This window comes from Grammomys surdaster, unplaced genomic scaffold (assembly GCF_004785775.1).
Source record: "Grammomys surdaster isolate TR1022 unplaced genomic scaffold, NIH_TR_1.0 201, whole genome shotgun sequence".
Lineage (NCBI taxonomy): Eukaryota > Metazoa > Chordata > Mammalia > Rodentia > Muridae > Grammomys > Grammomys surdaster.
In genome coordinates this window covers 7,435,765-7,454,224 of record NW_021604646.1, presented here as the reverse complement: position 1 = coordinate 7,454,224, position 18,460 = coordinate 7,435,765, and the positions used below count along the sequence as shown (strand labels likewise).

Genomic DNA, 18,460 nt, shown 5'->3' with positions numbered 1-18,460 from the left:
CTGTTGCTTAGCATATGTAAAGTTCTAGCCCATATTTAGAAGGCTATTGCTTAAATGTAGTGAATTATGTAAATACATTAGCAAATTATTTCATTCAAAACCAAAAAAGAATGCAAAAGATGAAAGCCATGCTCGCCCCCTTTCCTGTGTTGCTCACAAACTCCACTACCTCAGGAATGTCCTTCTACAGTAGGTGAATTCAGTAGCAAGTCTCGAAACAATCTGCCTCAACTTGTATTCGTGTGTGAGTAGTGCCACCAAATCTAGTACAGAGAAGCAACCGTGTTCTTTCCTTTGTTCTCAGGTACTCTACCCGTGATAACATTTGATACAGGAACTTCCATATGTACAGTGGCTGTCAAAAGACTAGGCTATTCTAGTTTCCTCTTTCAGGAACCCAAACTAAACGCCACACGAGGGCTTTGCCAGTTGACAGTATGTCACACAGGAAGGCCCTGAACTTAAGACTTTGCCAGCCATGTGTAAATCTACCTCTCCATCCAAACTCCTACCTCACCTGAACCTACACCCTCCCAAAATACTACAAACAGCACACAGTTAAAGATTTGGGCTAGAGCTTGCGTTTTAGTTTCTTCTGTTGTTTTCAAAGACAAAAATTAGCCCACCAGTGAAAATGCTATAATAAGAGACAGGATTAATGAAAACTGAAATACACAGTGTATAATGGTTTTCTTTGAAGCCCCGAAGACGTTTTTAATTTTTACATATGTATTTAAAGGGCCGCATGAATACAGTTCAGTTAGTTCAACCACAAGTTGTCCCTTCAGTGATGTTCAAGCTTATAGGTACCTTTGCCTGCCTAGCCTACACACTGCGGGAGAACTTCCGGCCGACTCACCCAGGGCTTCCGCATTGGGCGGGGACCCTGGACCAAATCCGTGACCTTATTGATTGTTTTAGCCTGAGCAGCCGCAGGCTCGCCGGGATCGACTGCTCGGGTCTGGCGAGCGGGGCGCGGGAAAGCGAGTTTGAAGCCGGCGGGTTCGCTGAGGTGGCGCGCCCTCCTCATCCCGGACCGTGCTGCGAGCTGCCATGTCGGAGGCGTATTTCCCGGTGGAGTCGGGCGCTCTGGGACCTGAGGAGAACTTCCTGTCTTTGGACGACATCCTAATGTCACAGGAGAAGTTGCCGGTGCGCGTCGAGACGTCCATGCCGCGCCTGGGCGCCTTCTTCCTGGAGCGTGGCGCGGGCGCCGAGCCGGACCATCCGCTCCCACAGGTGAGGCGAGCCCGGGGAGAGACTTCGAAGATCTGGAGCCTGGGGGAGTCCTCGGGGATCCGAGGAGGCCGCGGGGGACCCAGGAAGCTGCACAGCACTGGGAGTGGTCTCCCGCCACCGATTTTATTCTTAAAACTTTTCAAAGTCATCCGCTTCGCGAACGCTGAAGGGTTGGCTTCAGCTGATCCTCTCAGGGTCTTGCTGTTCATGGTTTCCATAAAACTTACTTGTTGACGGGCAGCGGTGGCGCACGCCTTTAATCCCAGCACTTGGGAGGCAGAGGCAGGCGGATTTCAGAGTTCGAGGCCAGCCTGGTCTACAGAGTGAGTTTCAGGACAGCCAGAGCTACACAGAGAAACCCTGTCTCCAAAAACCAAAACAAACAAACAAACAAACAAAAAACCTTATTAGTTATTTCTAAGTCTGGGAACTGGAAATTGTCATGTGCGCTTTGCAGGATTACGACAGTCTCTGCAGCCGGTTTCTGAGGACCGACTATCCAGCAGGGGGTGGGGGCTGTGGTGGGGGATAAATTTGTCATCCTCTCACTTAGGCAACTTAACGAAGATGGGCTACCTCAGCCAGGGTTCCACAGTTAAGTCCAAGCTGGCTTAACCAAGTCATCCTCGGTAAAAAGGTTGCTCATAACAATGTTCAGTGTCGGACTGAATATGGCAATTGCAGCTCCCTGAAATTAACCCTTTTGCCCTCCCATAAACCTAACAAAAGCTGGGTTAACAAGGCCAGGATCCTCCAGTAAATGGTAAGCTGGGATTCGAACCTTGGGCTCTTTTAGCTTCAAATAGGAGTTTGTCTCAAGAGCATAACTTGTAATGGTTACTTCCATTTCCTGTTAGGTCTTTTAAGTTTTGTTTAGAAGAGTACCTGTTTTCTCTTTGTTTCTAGGTAATTTTTCTCAATGTAAAACACCAATTTTTGAAAATCAAATAGTACCAAAAGATTTTTTTCAACAACAACAAAATAGTAGGCTCATTTTTGCTTCCCTTTTAAAAGATGCTAGACCAGGGGCATGAGAGATGGCTCAGTAGTTAAGAGCACTGACTGCTCTTCCAGAGGTCCTGAGTTCAATTCTCAGCAACCACATGGTGATACACAACCATCTGCAATGGGGTCTGATGCCCTCTTCTGGTGTGTCTGAAGAGAGCAATAGTGAATTTATATACATAAAATAATTAAATAAATCATTTAAAAAAAGGTTCGCCATACTCTTGGAAGTTATATATAGCCGCTCTGAAGGAGTAAGCTGTCTTGCTCCAGTTTGAGAAATAGTGTCTCTCAACTGGACAGTTCCAAATAGTGTTATTTGAAATTCCTCTCACAGAATTACGTTTGAGGATTTTTTTTTTATGATACCTAATTTCACTCATAGATATAAGCCTTTATCATTTGTTTCTTATGTTGGTTTTGGTATGTGCCTTGAACTCCAGTCTCCTGCCACATTGTATGCCCCCATTCCTGCCTTAGTCTTTCTTTATAGACAGAATGAGCTGGCCCTGATGCTCCAGTTCTGTAATGCTAGCTACTTTAGGGGCTGAGGCAAGTCCTACCACCACCTGTTTCTTAAGTTGTCTTATTGTTTAGTTCTGGAATTTTCCATTTGATATTTTTAATTTACATTAAAGTCAGTGCCTAATTACTCTGCTATTTAGTTTAAATACTGGGCCTCCTATTTTTTTATACCTTGGCCACTCAAGTCCTGGCCTCCTGGCAACCTTGGGCTGGCTGTTTGTTTCCAGCCCTGGGATTTTTGTTGACTACTCTACCTCTCTTAACCCTAAAAATTGCGCCTCTTTTAAACCTTTAATTTTTGCATATAAAAGTATTTATTTTAATTGGGTATGTCAATGCGTATCTCTGTATAGATGGGTGCACATCGGTGCAAGTGCCTATAGAGGCCAGAGGAGTCACATCCCCCTGGAGCTGGAGTTAGAGGGAGCTGTGAGCTGCCTGATATGGATGCTGGAAATTGCACTCTACATCTCAGTAAGAGCAGTATGTGCTGAGCCGTCCCCGCCCCCTTCTGCACCTTTTTACAGATTTTATGATGTCTAGTCCATCCTGTCGTCTCATCTTGTCATGTTTTGCATTTCTTCCAAGGCTTTGAAAACATAGACATTGACCCTTTCTGCCGTCTCCAAAACTATGAGTTGGGTTGGGAAAGAGACTGCCACTGACTTCAGACAGATTCCATTTTATTCTCTGTTCTACTAGCATCCAGACTGGTTCTTAGCGCTTAGTAGACACCCAGCAAGAACTTATATACCATAGATGGAGAATATTCAAAGAAAGGAAAAAAATGATATTCATTTACTTTACAGAACTCATGTTTTTGCTGTTGTTATGGTCTGTTTTCTGTCTTCATTAGATCATAATATAAATCCTCAGCCCAGGCTGATCTCATAGAATTTGAGAATAGGATAGTGATGTCAGAGACTGAGAAAGTGGGGCAGGAACTTGATTAGCAGGTACTACCTTGTAGTGAGAGTTAAGGAGTTCTGGTGTGCTGCTGAGAAACATACCACTTAAGAAAAAGTAAATTATACACAGAGAAACCCCATCTTGAAAAACAAAACCAAACAACAACAACAAAAAAAGAAAGAATAAGTAAAGGTCTGGAAATGTGGCTGAGTGGGTGATGTTCTTGCTGCATTAGCACAAGGACCTGAGTCTGAATCCTCAGCACCCACACAAAAAGCCAAGCATGGTCGTGGCTGTAACTCCAGGAGTGGCAGGGCTGGGGTTGACTGGTTTGTCCCCAGCGCCCACTGACCAGCTAGTTTAGTTTGGCTGAAACAGTAAGTACCAGATCAGCAAGAGAGCACTCTCCAAATTAAGTGATTGAGGAAGACATTGTGACATCAGCTTCTGACCTCCCCACACATACCATGTTTACCAGGTAGACAGTGTGTGTCCTTGCTAAAAAAAAAAATATATATAAATAACACTTTAAGTGTATGGTTCATTTCTTTAGATCACTTCACAGTCACTTCCCCAGTAGAAGAGGCAGTATTTTTCAGACAATATGCATTTCCATTTTTTTTTTCCACATACACTGACTGTGCCTTTTGTTCAATTTTATGTTCTTATCTGACACAGGGTACAAAACTTGAGCTTCCCTTGTGGCTGGCTAAGGGACTCTTTGACAACAAGCGGCGCATCCTTTCTGTGGAACTTCCCAAGATGTACCAAGAGGGATGGAGGACTGTATTCAGTGCAGATGCTAATGTCGTAGACCTCCACAAAATGGGGCCCCATTTCTATGGGTTCGGCTCACAACTCCTGCATTTTGACAGTCCAGAGAATGCAGATATCTCCCAGACTCTGCTGCAGGTGAGTGGTGTGTAGTATTGGGCTGTACATGTCTTGGGAGCCGGTGATGTCGTTTTTTTATCCTTTGTATTAGTCAGGGTTCTTTAAAGGAGTGTGTGTGTGTGTGTGTGTGTGTGTGTGTGTGTGTGTAAGAATGCATAGGTTTGCATAAGTTGGAGAGTTAGCTTAGTGGTTAAGAGCACACACTGCTCTTCCAGAGGACCCAAGTTCAGTTCCCTGTATAACATTTCTCCCTCCCTTTCTTCTTCCAAACCCTCTCAAATGTCCCTCCCCATTCATTCAAATTCAGTCTTTTTGTTTTCACTAATTGTTATTGCATGCTTATATGTATTTGTATATGCATATATGTTCCTAAATATAACCTTCTCAGTCTGGATAATATTACTTATATGTATGTTTTTAGGGCTGCCATTTCAAAAAATAAAGAAGAAATTTAAAAAGTGCCTATGGGCTCTCAGATCAATAAAAGCTTTTAAGTGGAGAAGAAAAGACAACTATTAAGGGGATTTGTTGGATTGACTTATACTAGGCTTCTCACACAAAAGAGACTAAAATCCAGTAGTTGCTCAGTCCATGAGACTAGATGTCTCTGTAGTCCTCATCTGGTGCTGAAGGTCTAAAGGATTCTTGGAGAGCTGCTGGTTGCCAGCAAGAGGGCAAGCAGACAGGCAGTTTCCCTTTGTATCTTTTTATCTGAGTTGTCATCAGAAGGCGCTGCCTTTGTTTAGGGTCTTTCTATTTCAAATAAAGAAAATCTCTCATAGGAGTGCCTGGCAGCTTGCAGTTGATTCGCAGTCCAGTCAGGTTGACAACTAACAGTAGCCATCACACTTAGTGACGTGTGTGATCCATTACTTGTTTTGTTGGTGTTCTAGGGTGACCTACACTTACACGTGTCAGCCAGTTTTTTTTTAATTTGAGCCAGGGATGTGAGCCAGTGGTCCAATGCCTGCCTATTATGTGTGAAGCCGTGAGTTCAAGTCCTAGCACCACAAAAATAAAGCCCATAAAGGTTTTACTAATATATCCTGGAGGAGTAAAGGGAAGTTTGGGGTGGATATAATCAAGATACATTGTTTACAAGTATGGAATTGTCAAACAATAACCAGAAGATTTTAAAAGAAAAACAGTTAATCCAACTTCTGTCAGTCACCTGACTAGGAGTCCACCCCAGAGGAAAGCTTGTTTACCTGAAGACATGCTAAGGAGAAGAGGGGATAATTGCCCTTTAATAAGTTAATATATGTATGTCTTTCCCAGATGCTCCTCCCATGGTAGATCTTTTTCTTTCCAATACTAGCCAAAAAGCCTAAGCATCTTTTCCCTGACACCCTAGGATCTCTCTTTCTGAAGTCCTGTCTGCCATACAGCTATTTGCCCACTTTCATTGCAAACAGCATGGCTTTTTCTCTTCCTCTTCTCCATCCTGCTTCCATAGGCGGCTGCCGGGATCTACAGCTTGCTTTCCGTCTGGGTTTTCTCTCAGACTTAATAAAATTGTCCTCTGGCTTCAAACAAAACAAAGTTTTACACAAGTACAGGGTCCTAATAGTATTTTAATACATGTATTATACATTATATAATGTGCATGTCAGGTTAAACCTGTCTCTTCATTAGTAATTCTTTTGTGTGTATATGGTATGTTTTTGTGTATTCGTGTTAAATGTGTGAGTGTAGGTGCATTCTTGCCATGGCACACATGTAGTGGTCAGAGACAACTTTGGATGTCAGTCCTCACCTTCCAAGGTCTCCATTTTGTTGTTCGAGGCTGTTGACTATGTCATCCAACTAGTCAGTGAGTTTCCCAGGAGTCTCTAGTCTCCATGTTGCATCTCACCGTAGAAGCAGTGAGATTACAGATGTGCAGTACTGTGCCCAGCTTGTATGTAGGTTCTGGGAATTCAGACTTGGGTCTTCATGTTTGCATGACAAGTACTTTACCCACTGAACCACTTTCCCAGCTCCTTAATAATTTTTTCATGGCAAAAAAAAAAAAAAAATTGAAGTACTTTATTTTAGCATTTTGAAATGTTCATTATAAACATCTATAGCCACTTTATAGTATGGTAGTACTCCAAAACTTCTTGTTCTTATCTAATATATTTTAAAAATACATGACCTGCCCACTCCTTTTTGTACTTACTTCCTAAGAACTGGAACCATCAGGAAAAAAAAGAGAGAGAGAGAGAGAGAGAGAGAGAGAGAGAGAGAGAGAGAGAGAGAGAGAAAGATGGTGGTAGATTATAGGTGATAGGCACATTGTTAAACTATTCTGGTCCAGTTGCAAGTCTAGACTGGGAGTTCCTTTTGGGAGTTCCTTTTGGGAATACTTGAGGTACTTGTTTGTCCATTAGTGTCCCTTCTTCTGGAGTTAAAACACGGCTCTCTCATTAATTGTATCTGTGATTTACTGAAGCTACATGGCCTGTCTTAACATGAAATTTTCACCTGTATGTACAACATGTAACAATAGCATCAAAATCACAGAGTAAAAAAGAGATGTAGTGCCGTGTCAGTTAATATTTTATAAACAGTACAGTAGTTACTTTCCTGTTATGATAAAACACCAGGACCAAAATAAACACCATGGGCTTTTATAAGATAGCTTATAAAAGAAAGAGTTTCTTTTGGCCTTACTATTCCAGAGGGATAAATCCATCATGGCAGCAAGCAGGCAGCATAGTGACTGGAGCAGGAAACCAAAAACTCACATCCTTACAGTAAACACAAAGCAGAGAGGTGCAGTGGGAAGGGCACAAGGCTTTGAAATTTCAAATCCCCCTCCCAGTCACATACTTCCTCAACCCCCAAACGGTAGAGCAACAGGGCACTAAGTGTTCAAATACATTAGCCCTTCAAAGACGTTTTCATTCAGCTGTAACTAAATACGTATTTTTTTATGGACAAAACAGTGTTAACATATAATATTGTCATCATTTATGGCGTATCCTAATTTAACTTCTTAATTATTTATTCTCTTAATAACAGAAAAAATGATCTTTTGTGTCTCTTGAACAATAAACAGTTAAAAGACTTTAATTCTTCCATTTTAGTTTTATAAGAACTGTTGGCTCAAGGGCTAGAGAGATGGCTTGTAGGTTAAGAGAGCTTACTGTTGCAGAGGACTTGAGTTAGGCTTCCAGCAACCGTGCTGGGTAGACCTCAATGGCCTGAAATTCCAGGGGACTCACTGTCTTCCTTTGTCTTTCATGGGTACTCAGCAACACAATGAAAACCTGTCTCAAAAAAGAAAAAACCTGGGCTAGCACACCTTTAACCTCAGTAGTCAGGAGGCAGAGACTGGCATGGTCCACATAGTGAGATCCTATCTTTTAAAAAAAAAAAACTTTGGGTCTGGGAGGATGGCTCATCAGTTAAAAGCACTGGCTACTCTTCAGAGGACCTAGTTTGATTCTCAACACCCATATAGTGACTCACAGCCTTCTGTAATTCTGGTTCCAGAGGGATCAGGTACCCTTTTGTGGCTTCCACAGGTACTGCATATATGTGGTACACAGATATCCCTGCAACTTATATACCATAAAATAAAGGGAAAAAAATCGAATCTTGCTTAGTCTGTGGCTTCCTGAAATCACAAAATTAAAAGAGAGAAAGAAAGGAAAAAAAATTGGTATCCATTCAGTAAAAAAAGCTCATACACAGACTATAGACCAGAAAGTTGAACCCAAGTCATGAAACACTAGAATAGAAAGCTACAAGAGAGGAAAGTGTGCTTGTGTACTTTTTTTTTTTTCGTGCTTGTGTACTAAGACGTGGACTTTTTATTTCTGTTTGATTGAGGTAGGTTTTCTCAGTTCCTCAGCATGGTCTATAACTTGCTAAGTATTTTAGGCTGGCCTCTCCTTGGGATCCTCAGCCTCCTAAATATCAGGGATCACGTTCTGGGCCAGGAACTCCAACTCCTAGGACTTGTTCTTGAATTAAAGTTTTCTTCCTTTCTTTCTTTCTTTCTTTCTTTCTTTCTTTTTTTCTTTCTTTCTTTTTTTCTTTCTTTCTTTCTTTTATTAGTTGTGTATTTTCTATTTCCATCACTGTTTTCAAGTGTTTTATAGTTGCTTTTAGATTAAATGTTTAGCTGTGAGACAGATGGAAACACTGGAGTAGGGGCTTGTGGGGTTTTTTCAGAGCCCAGCGATAAAATGATACCCTTGATCTTACATCTTTTCATCCTGTTCTTAGCCTGAGAAAAACAAACTGAAATTGGTTAAATCCAAAATCCTCTCTGGTTGAAAGCTGTTGGTTATAATTCCTATAGGCTTTGTTACCAATAACAACACCAGGCAATGTTTTTTCAGGGGCTTGCTATATGCCAGCCTCTTGTTATGTGCTTTTCATATGTTACTTCACTGGTTTATATAATGATCCATTAGATTTCCATAACAACCTGTTTTACTGTAAGAGAAAAAAAAAAGGCTTTCTTAAGTAGTAGAAGACGCTCAAGCCTTCTGGGTGAGTCTTGAGACCAAATTCTTAGAAGCTATCTAAATGGTCCAGTATAGGGGCCAAATGGAAGTCTCCATGGTTAAGAGTACATACTGCTCATGCCAAGTTCAGTTCCCAGAACCTACTTCTGGTAGCTCACAAGTGTAACTCCAGCAGCATGAGGGCCCAGACGGCTGTGGCAGAGACAGGTGGTTCTCTGAGTTCCAGCCAACTGGGGCTACATAGTGAAACCATAAGTAAGTAAATAAATAAATCTTCAAATGTTCCAGTAAATATGTCTAAGGGCCAGCAAGATGGCCCTTGCAGCTGGTTCTAATGACTTGTGTCTCCCACACTGTCCTCTAACCTCTACACACATACATGGTGTCACATATACTCCCTCTGCCTCTCCTATAAAGTAAATTAACAGAGGTTCTCAATGTGTCTGGCTTTATGGGATGTCATGTTGCCCCTGATTCTCTTACTCTTCTTTAGACTTTTATTGGACGGTTCCGCCGCATCATGGACTCCTCCCAGAATTCTTACAATGAAGACACTTCAGCACTGGTAGCCAGGTTAGATGAGACAGAGAGGGGCTTATTTCAAATTGGCCAGAAAGGTCTGAATGACTTTCAGAGTTGGGAAAAAGGTCAAGCTTCTCAGATTACAGCTTCCAGCCTCGTTCAGAATTATAAGAAAAGAAAATTCACAAATATGGAAGACTAAAAAACAGAACAGAACTGCAACTTGTGGATTTATCTCCGTGCCCTTGATAAGACCAATTAACTTCATGAGGGACCCAACTGTGTACTGCTTCAGGGCTTTTAACCTTCAGCAGTCTCAAAGCTTGGAACTGTCTGGTTGGGGCAGATGTGGATGCCCTTGACCCTGTTGGTCTTCTGGACTGTAGCTACCTGCTATCTTCACAGCATAGGCCTTTGGTCCAGGATGCAGCTGAGGAGGACCCCGAGTCCATCTTAAATAAGGAGCACAGGGACATTACATACATAGTCAAGTTGGAACTCGGAGTCCTCAGGTGTCTGGTCTCTTTGGCTGCAAAGTGGGTCATCTCTGCCTGTTCACAACTTCTCTTAGGCTTGTTTGCCTTCTCTTCTTCATGGCTGGACAAAGGACAGCATCCCCACCATGCTCCCTACCTGCTGGGACTTACCCCAATTTCTAAAAAAGGAAATTGGGAGAAAAGCGGAAAGTCAGATGAATGGCAGAGCAGAAAGAAGACATTGCGCTTTTGTGCTCTGTAATCAGGGCTTTAGAACTAGAATCACATCCCTTCAGTCTACCCAGAGGGGCCATGTACTTGTGTTTGTGAGTGATCTTTAAAGTGCTGGCATACTTGTTCCACTCTAGAAAAGCTATCAGGGTAGCCGTCTTCCAGTAACTTGCCAAAATGACCAACACAAGGGAAAGAGGAGAAGCACTCGGCATATGCTCTCTAGGCCTTTTAGGAAAAATGGAGTTGTTCCGCTGGCCACATACATGTGAATCTACAAGAAGGGTGACATTGTAGACATGAAGGGAATGGACACTGTTCAAAAGGAATGTTCTATAAGTGTTACCACAGCAAAACCGGAAGAGTCTGTAATGTCACCCAGCATGCCGTGGGCATCATTGTAAACAAGCAAGTTAAGGGCAAGATTCTGGCCAAGAGGATCAGTGTGCGGATTGAGCAGATCAAGCACTTGAAGAGCAGAGACAGCTTTCTGAAGCGGGTGAAGGAGAACAATCAGAAGAAAAAGGAAGCCAAAGAGAAGGGCACCTGGGTTCAGCTGAAGTGTCAGCCTGCTTTGTGAGTACTAACGGGAAGGAGCCTGAGCTTCTGGAGCCCACTGCATATGAATTCGTAGCCTAGTGTACAAAAAGATAGAAAGGATCTGGGCTGCAAAGTGATTTTCTTTAAAGAAAGAAAGAAAAGCTATCAGGGAGGTGTTAGGAATTGCAAAGTAGTTATTAAAGTGTGTTTACCAGCCTTTGTAATAATTGCATCAGGGGCTTGCAGGTTGTGAAGAGCCCTAGCTGAAAAACAGCCTGGCAAGTATTAGAAGAAGACTCTTTTACATTATTTTTTTCTCCAGGAAATACTGCAACATTAATGCAAAGAGGACCCCTGACCACTCACTGGGAGTCTTTTTAAACATGTACCAAACTGAGAGGGACAAGTTCTCCAGACCATAAGCTGAATAGAAAAGTCCCATTTCCTGGAGCCCTTTGGATTGTCCAGTGGGCAGTTTCTCCACACCACTGGCCACCCCTGGTACCCTATGGCTACTGGAAAATGTCTTCATTGTAATTAAGGACAAATTTGGGTGTCCAGATAACAAAGTTGTTGTAATGGAAACTTAACAGACATGCATTTAAATGCCTGTCTTAGCATGAAATTGTTTTTTATCATTTGACTTTCATCCTAAATAAATGATGAGTTTTGTACATGTGTTGTCTCTAACTGTCTGGCTGACAGGAGTCAGCAAACCAAGGACTTATTCTTTGATCATATTCGACTGTAATGCTCAAATCTGTGTTTTAGCAATTACACTTCTGTTTGTACAATATGCATAAGCACCAGGAACATTCTCTGGGAGTGTACTATGCCCTAGGAAAATGACACTTCTATTTTTACACAGTTTTTTATGCATACTCAGGGCCCAGAAACCAGGGTGCAAAGAGTATATTAGCTTAACTTTTGGTAGCTCTGCTTTCACAGGTGGCTTTGTTTTTACAGTTAATATTAGATTGCTGGTATATTTTCTTTTTTAAAAAAAAATTTTTTTAAACCACAAATTTCCTCAGGGTCCGTATATACAGAATCTACTTTAAATTTGCAAACAGATTATATCATATGTATTTTTTTAATCCATTTTTAGTTCTATATATGCCCTACAAGTCTTTCAGACTAATTTTCTTCCTGGAAACCAGCCCTCCCCAGTTCAGGTTTTAAAGTAACTGTTTAGTTCATTCAAAAGTTGATTTTTTTTTTCAAAAAACAAACAAATAAATAAATAAATAAATAAAAATCTCACAACGAATTGTCTCAAGTATTAAAAAGCTTCTAAAGTTCAGTGACTGGATATGTGCCTTTTCCCCTTAAGGGCTCTCCTTTTAGGTATCTGTTCATAATTATAGACAAAAGACTTCATTGTGCAGTTTCCCCAGGGACATATTGGGCTGTAAGAGGAGTGAGACAAGCAAGGCTGTCCCTGACTGTCCCTGGACCTCTAAATTTTGGACAGCTCCAGACTTAGCCTGTGGATCTTAGTCTACCCGCTGTTGACTCCCCCAAGTTCAGAGCTCCAGCTCAGCTCTTGCCCTCCAGCCCTAGGTGTATGTCCAGCCACCAACTCAGTGTCTCCACTGGAGCATGTGACGGAGCAGATAGTGGTCAAGACTGAGGCCCCAGTCTTAGCCCCGGTCTACTCTTGTGGCCTTTTTCATCCAGCTTATTTTTCTTTATTGCTCAAGAAAAAAACAAAAAAGTTAGTGTCTTTGACCTTTCCTCTCATTGTCTGTCTCTTCTAGGCCTGCCTTTAAGTAACTGACCACCTGCCTTACCTCCAGTCCTGTCAACCACCTCCCAGTATTCACCCTCCACCTTCAGACTGTTCTCACCATATTCCTTGATGGTCTGGATCAAACATCAGATCTAGTTAACATCTTCCCATCAGAGTAGAAAAGGCCAGCCCATCATCCTAGCACTATTTGTTGAAAACAAACACACGCCTTTAGCCCACTGACTAAAGCAGGGCTAATGTTTTTTTTATTTTATATGAAGATTCCACTTTCTCCCTAAGAACACTAAGCCTCTTGCAGAGTTACTCATTTCCTGCTCAGCATCATTGAATCAGTGGACCGCTGTGTCTCAAGTAGTCACACAGGAATGTGAAATACTGAGCATCTCCAAAAGCTCAGTTAAGAGTTGGTTCCAGGGCTATAGAAATGTAGCCCATGCCTAGCAATCAGGAGGCCTGGGTTCAGTCCTTAGATGTATTAAAAGAAATTCTACATATAATTTCTTGTCCCATCACCATCCTTCAAGAAACCTCAAGAGAGCTTTTTTTAATCTATATTCTTGAAACAATGGTGTGCCATGCCAAGGTTTACCTTTGAAAATAAATGTAAAAACTGTGAAAGCCTTATGTGTGTTTCTGAAAGTGGGTATTTTTTGTGTTGATGAGGAAACTGTGTACATCAAGGATCTTCTAGAGCAAAATGTAGGGTATGGTTATGAAATGACTGGGTAAAGGTCCTTGCCGCCCAGCCTGACAACTTGAGTCCAGTCCCCAGGATCCACATGGCGGAAGGAGAGAACACGTTCCCTTAGATTGCCCTCTGACCTCATGCATCAAAGCACATATGTGTGCACACATACAAAATACATCTCAAGAAATTTAAAGATGTAATAAAAATTACTCTATGCACCACAATTTCAACATTTGTTACCTAGTAAAGGTAAACTTTAACATAGAGTACATGTATAGTTTTCTAAACAGTGGGACTATGAAGATAGTAAACAGGAGAACCTGAGTTTGGTCCCCAGGAGCCATGTGCAAATATCAGGCATAATGGCTGTGCACACAATAGCCCTGGGGAGGCAGAGAGCCAGCAGACAGCCTTGCCTACTTTAGCAAGTTATAAGCCAATGAGAGACAGTCTCAAAAAAAGGTAGACCTAAGGAATGACACTAGAGTTTATTCTCTAGTTTTCATACTTAACATGCACACATGAACCCATATACACATGAACACACAAACATACACATAAAAGATGAATTTCTCTAAAACAGCAGTTCTCAACCTGTAGATTACAACTCCTTTGAGGGTCGAATGACCCTTTCAAAGGGGTCACATATTAGCCTGCATATCAGATACGTATAATTCATAACTACCAGAATTACAGTTCTGAACTAGCAATGAAACAGTTTTATGGTTGGGGGTCACTACAACATGAGGAACTATATTAAAGGATCACAGAATTAGAAAGGTTGAGAACTACTTCTCTAAACATAAAGAAAGGTCTTCGTCTTAGGGTTTTTATTGCTGTGGTGAAGAGACTGACTGTGGCAACTCTTATAAAGGAAAACATTAAGTTGGAGCTGGCTTATGGTTTAAAGGTCTAGTCCATTGTCATGACAGGAAGCATGGTGGGATGCAGGCAGACAATGCTGGAGAAGCACTGAGTAGAACATCAGGATCCACAGGCAGCAGAAAAAATAACATTGGCCTTCCCTTGAGCTTTTGAAACCTCAAAGCTTGCCCCCTAGTGACACACTTCCAACAAGGCCACACCTCCTAAGAGTGCCTTTGGGTACCATTTTCATTCAAACCACTACGGTCTGTAAAAGTTGGAATTCCAGGGTTGGGGATTTAGCTCAGTAGTAGAGCACTTGTCTAGAAAGCACAAGGCCCTGGGTTTGGTCCTCAGATCTGAAAAAAAAAAAAAAAAAAAGTTGGAATTCCATCGCTAATTGTCGATACTGCCCTCTTGCCCGCTTGAGTAATCTTCCCTTATTAATAGTAGTGGGTAAAATGTACTGTGAACAAGGGTCCTTCAGCAGAGTCACTGTACGGATTAATCTTCTCATTGCTATGAAGGGTTTATTTTGATTCATACTTTGAGGGGAGTGGGTGCAGACATGGCAGCAGGCTGCTCTGTGGTCCTGGGGACATGCAGATGGAACTTATCTCTTCATGGCAGCAGGACAGGAACAAAGCCAGGACAGGAAGTGGAGCCTGGCATTAAAGTTCAAGACCAAACCCCAGCTGCGAGCCTCAGCTACGGCTGGTGTGCAGTGTGTTACGGCCAAGCTCCACCGCGGACTACCCAGGAAGAGGCCCGGGAAGGAGGGACAATCCCTTCGTCCTGTCTGCCTGTCTGCAGCGCACTCGGACCTGTCATGGCTGAGCAGAGACAACCCTACCCTGGACCAGTCACTACCCACCTTGATGGCCACACAGGCGCATCTGCTACACCAGGGTCTAGTGCTCAGTTTGGGAGCAGCAGAGCTGCCCTTTTGCAGCTGCATGGGGCCCTGCCCACCCCCACTGCCCCACCCTGGACACTGAGAAAGCCCGAGACTCCCAGGGGCATGCTGCTAAGTTCCCTACAGTGAGACCCTTTTTGTTTGTTTGGTTGGTTGTTTGGTTTGTTGTTTGGTTGGTTGGTTGTTTTCTGAGACAGGATTTCTCTGTGTAGCCCTGGCTGTCCTGGAACTCACTCTGTAGACCAGGCTGGCCGCAAATACCCACTGATTACACCTGCTCCTGAACCTTCAAGCCAGACCCAGGGGCTCAAAGCAAGCGATAAGTGCTACCTTTCCCTCTTGCTTTCCTTTAGTCTGTATTTATGACCTTCCTGTCCTCCCAGGACTATCCCCTGACTACACAACCCTGCTGTTGCCGGTCCTGCCCCAGCTCACTCTCCCCGCTCTCGCCAACCCCCCCCCCCCAGCATCTACCTTCTGGTCTGTAGATTCTACAGTGTAGAAAATGAGTCTGACTATACAAATTCAACCCTGGTGTATGCAGAAGTTAAAGTCCTCTCTCCTAAAGTAAATACAATTATCCCTACCTAGGGAACTAAAAAAAAAGCTCAAAACCGGCCCTCATTGACCTGCTTTCTCCAGTGAGTCTCTATGGCCTGAAGATTTCATAATGTCTCAACACAGTGCCATCAGATGAAGACCAAGAGTGCAAAGACATGGGGCATGTCACACTGAGCAGCACCATCTTACTGAGAGCAAATAACAGAGGAGCTGTGGGCCAGGCCTTCTTTGGTTTGAGCATTTCATGGATTTTTTTTTTTCTAGCTTTCTGCTTGTCTGCATAGTTAATGAAGCAGACAGTGCAAACCAAACAGTTTGCTTGGCAAGTGGCAGCATCCTCTGCCCAGCCCAGAAGGCAGACTAGGACGAGAAGGAAATGTAAGGAAATGCAAGAGAAAGGAGTTTCTAATCTTGGAGTTTGGTTGAAGTACTTTGTCCACTGAGATTTAAGAACTAAAGTACAACCAGCAAATTTGCTTTGAAGATTGCCTACAGAGATAATATTCTCTTTTCTAAGGACCTCAGACAAGGGTATTAAAAACAGTAAATAAAATAGCAACACCCCCCCCCCAAAAAAAAAACTCAAAACTACCTTACAATTTCTTTTATAAAAAGAAAATGCTTGAAGAAAAAAGAAACAAACCAGCTTGAATTGTTGAATTTGTTTTTAGAACACTGCTTAATCTTCAAATCTTGTTTAAATTATCCTATGTCCTTTGAGCAATGTAACTTGAAAAGCCACAGAGTTATAGACACCTAAATGTGACCTTCTTGCAAGCTTACTGATGTATTAGGTGTGTACTGGCCCTTTTTGTCTCTGGAGTCTGCTCTGTGTCTAGGATACATACTAATGTCATTTTCTTAGGCATCGCTCTCTAAAATGTCCACACTTACTGCACATGCACTGTTGTTTCTTTTCTCCACTTAATAAACTCACTGACTTAATCTTCACTCTGACTCACCCTGACATTCTTTCCTGTGCCTGGTCAAGGACCTACCTTCATTTGGGTGATGGTCTCAGGAAGAAGAAACTCCATATAGTCTGGCAACAGTGCTGGGCTGCTCTCCCTTACACTGCTGATAGCTCTACTGTCCCATTGCTTGCCTTCTCATCTGAAGAAAAGTACAAGGTCCTTTCTGGCCCCAGAAGGTCTTCTCCTGCCTGCTTTTCCAAAATCAGAGTCAGAACAACTAACGGTCATCATTTCAGTATTTGGAAATAATTTCGGAGTTATAGAACAATCATAACATAGGACAGGAAAGTCTTCCTGTATTCGTTCCCTAACATCTTTAATCATGGTACATTTGCAAACAATGATGTTAACATTGTTACAGCATGTTAAATCACAGGCTTTATGCACACTTCACCAAATATTCCACTAATCTCCTTTCCTATTTCAGAATCTAATCCAGAAATCCTGTTACATTAGGTAAAATAGCATCAACATTGTATCTATATTTTGGAAATTCAGCTTACTAGAGTAGTTTCATTGCATGAAGTGGGGAAGGGAGAGTATCCAGGCCAGCTAACCCTATTAAGCTTATAGAACTGGTTAGTGAATTCATTGTGAAGGTGAAAAACACATTTACTTTAGCCCCTAGTGCATACATCTGACAGAAAAGGATATCTCTGTTTCTATTTAAAATTTCTAGCATTCTCTCTTTAACAATCAGTAACTTAATTGTCTCTCCCTTTCTCTGGCTTCTCAATAATTGTCCTATGTCTAAATGAGTTTAGAATGAGCACGATTGTATATACCAACGTTATTAACAAGTGTCGGCACAGCTCTGAAAATAGGGCCTGGGAGTCACCTGTTTCAGAACTCAGAACAGAAGACATCCAGCTCCTGCTAACTCCTACCCATGGCTAATTAGGAAAAAAAAGAAAAAAAAGAGTTCCAAACCCACATGACAACTTCAGCCCTAGTTTCATCCTTGAGAGAAAAAAAAAGCTGGCTTCATTGTTACAGAATTTGCGTGAAGAACTAAAACTAGCCTGGGGACATTTTCTTTGGACACAAAAGAATAAATGAGTAGCTAAGAAACAGGTCCAAGGGTAATGAAAGCGTGAAGGAAAAATGTGGGATTTGTTTTGAAGGTTGGAAACTGATCTCTCTTCAAGAGCAGAACAGTTTTTAAACGTTCAAAGAACACTGTCATCGTCTTGGGACTTCATGTGCTGAAACTTGCTGAGGACTGAACCTAGAGCCTCATAAATGCTAAGCAAGTGCTCACCCCTGAGCTGTGAACCCCAGATCCTCCATTCGTATCTTTCTTTCTTTCTTTTCTTTTCTTTTTTTTTTTTTTTTTTTTTTTTTTTTTTTTTTTTTTTGGTTTTTCAAGACAGGGTTTCCCTGTGTAGCTCTGGCTGTCCTGGAACTAACTCTGTAGACCAGCTGGCCTCAAACTCAGAAATCCGCCTGCCTCTGACTCCCAAGTGTTGGGATTAAAGGCGTGCGCCACCAACGCCCGGCCATTCGTATAATTCAATCCAAGATACTAGCTCTCAGTTTGGGAAGAGTTAAACCTTTCATGCCCTCTGTACATCAGTTCTTTCTGAGTCCAGAAGCATTTAAATAATAGTTCTCTTCAAGTAATGGACCAGTCCAGAAAATATTTTCTCAGGTTTGAAGCGAACACAGGCCTTGATTGATTTCTCAGTGGGTTTCACCAGCTAAATCATTCCGAAGGTTCTTAGTGGGGAAAAGAACCACACGCCAATGACAAATTGTGTGGCCTGCCATGACAAGTCCTCTGATTTTTTTTAAGGCTTTTTTAAAAGCCAACAAAAATTTAAGACCTATATCATTGAGATGCTGTTATTTCCATAGACCATTGTGATTTTCAAAGGCTTTTCTGCCAACTTCTCATAAA

The 18,460-nt window shown here is 42.2% G+C and overlaps 1 protein-coding gene across 2 annotated transcripts; it reads left to right on the top strand.

The window, feature by feature from the left end:
- Positions 1-1,020: 1,020 nt before the first annotated feature.
- On the top strand, positions 1,021-11,480 carry Gins3 (GINS complex subunit 3). 2 transcript variants are annotated; one of them, XM_028770442.1, is made up of 3 exons: positions 1,021-1,239; positions 4,357-4,590; positions 9,529-11,480. In XM_028770442.1, exons 1-3 carry the CDS (start codon positions 1,054-1,056, stop codon positions 9,757-9,759), a joined length of 651 nt encoding a protein of 216 aa, XP_028626275.1. In that variant the 5' UTR covers positions 1,021-1,053; the 3' UTR covers positions 9,760-11,480. The 2 variants fall into 2 exon arrangements, with proteins under 2 accessions (XP_028626275.1, XP_028626276.1); XM_028770443.1 differs by lacking the exon at positions 4,357-4,590 and having other exon boundaries at positions 1,044-1,239; positions 9,529-11,303.
- The last annotated feature ends 6,980 nt before the right edge of the window (positions 11,481-18,460 follow it).

Excerpts from the sequence above, each read along its gene's own strand:
- Gins3 (XM_028770442.1), top strand. The coding sequence starts at position 1,054 with ATGTCGGAGGCGTATTTCCCGGTGGAGTCGGGCGCTCTGGGACCTGAG. Across the intron at positions 1,240-4,356 it reads CGGACCATCCGCTCCCACAG|GGTACAAAACTTGAGCTTCC; the intron begins GTGAGGCGAGCC and ends TATCTGACACAG. Across the intron at positions 4,591-9,528 it reads TCTCCCAGACTCTGCTGCAG|ACTTTTATTGGACGGTTCCG; the intron begins GTGAGTGGTGTG and ends ACTCTTCTTTAG.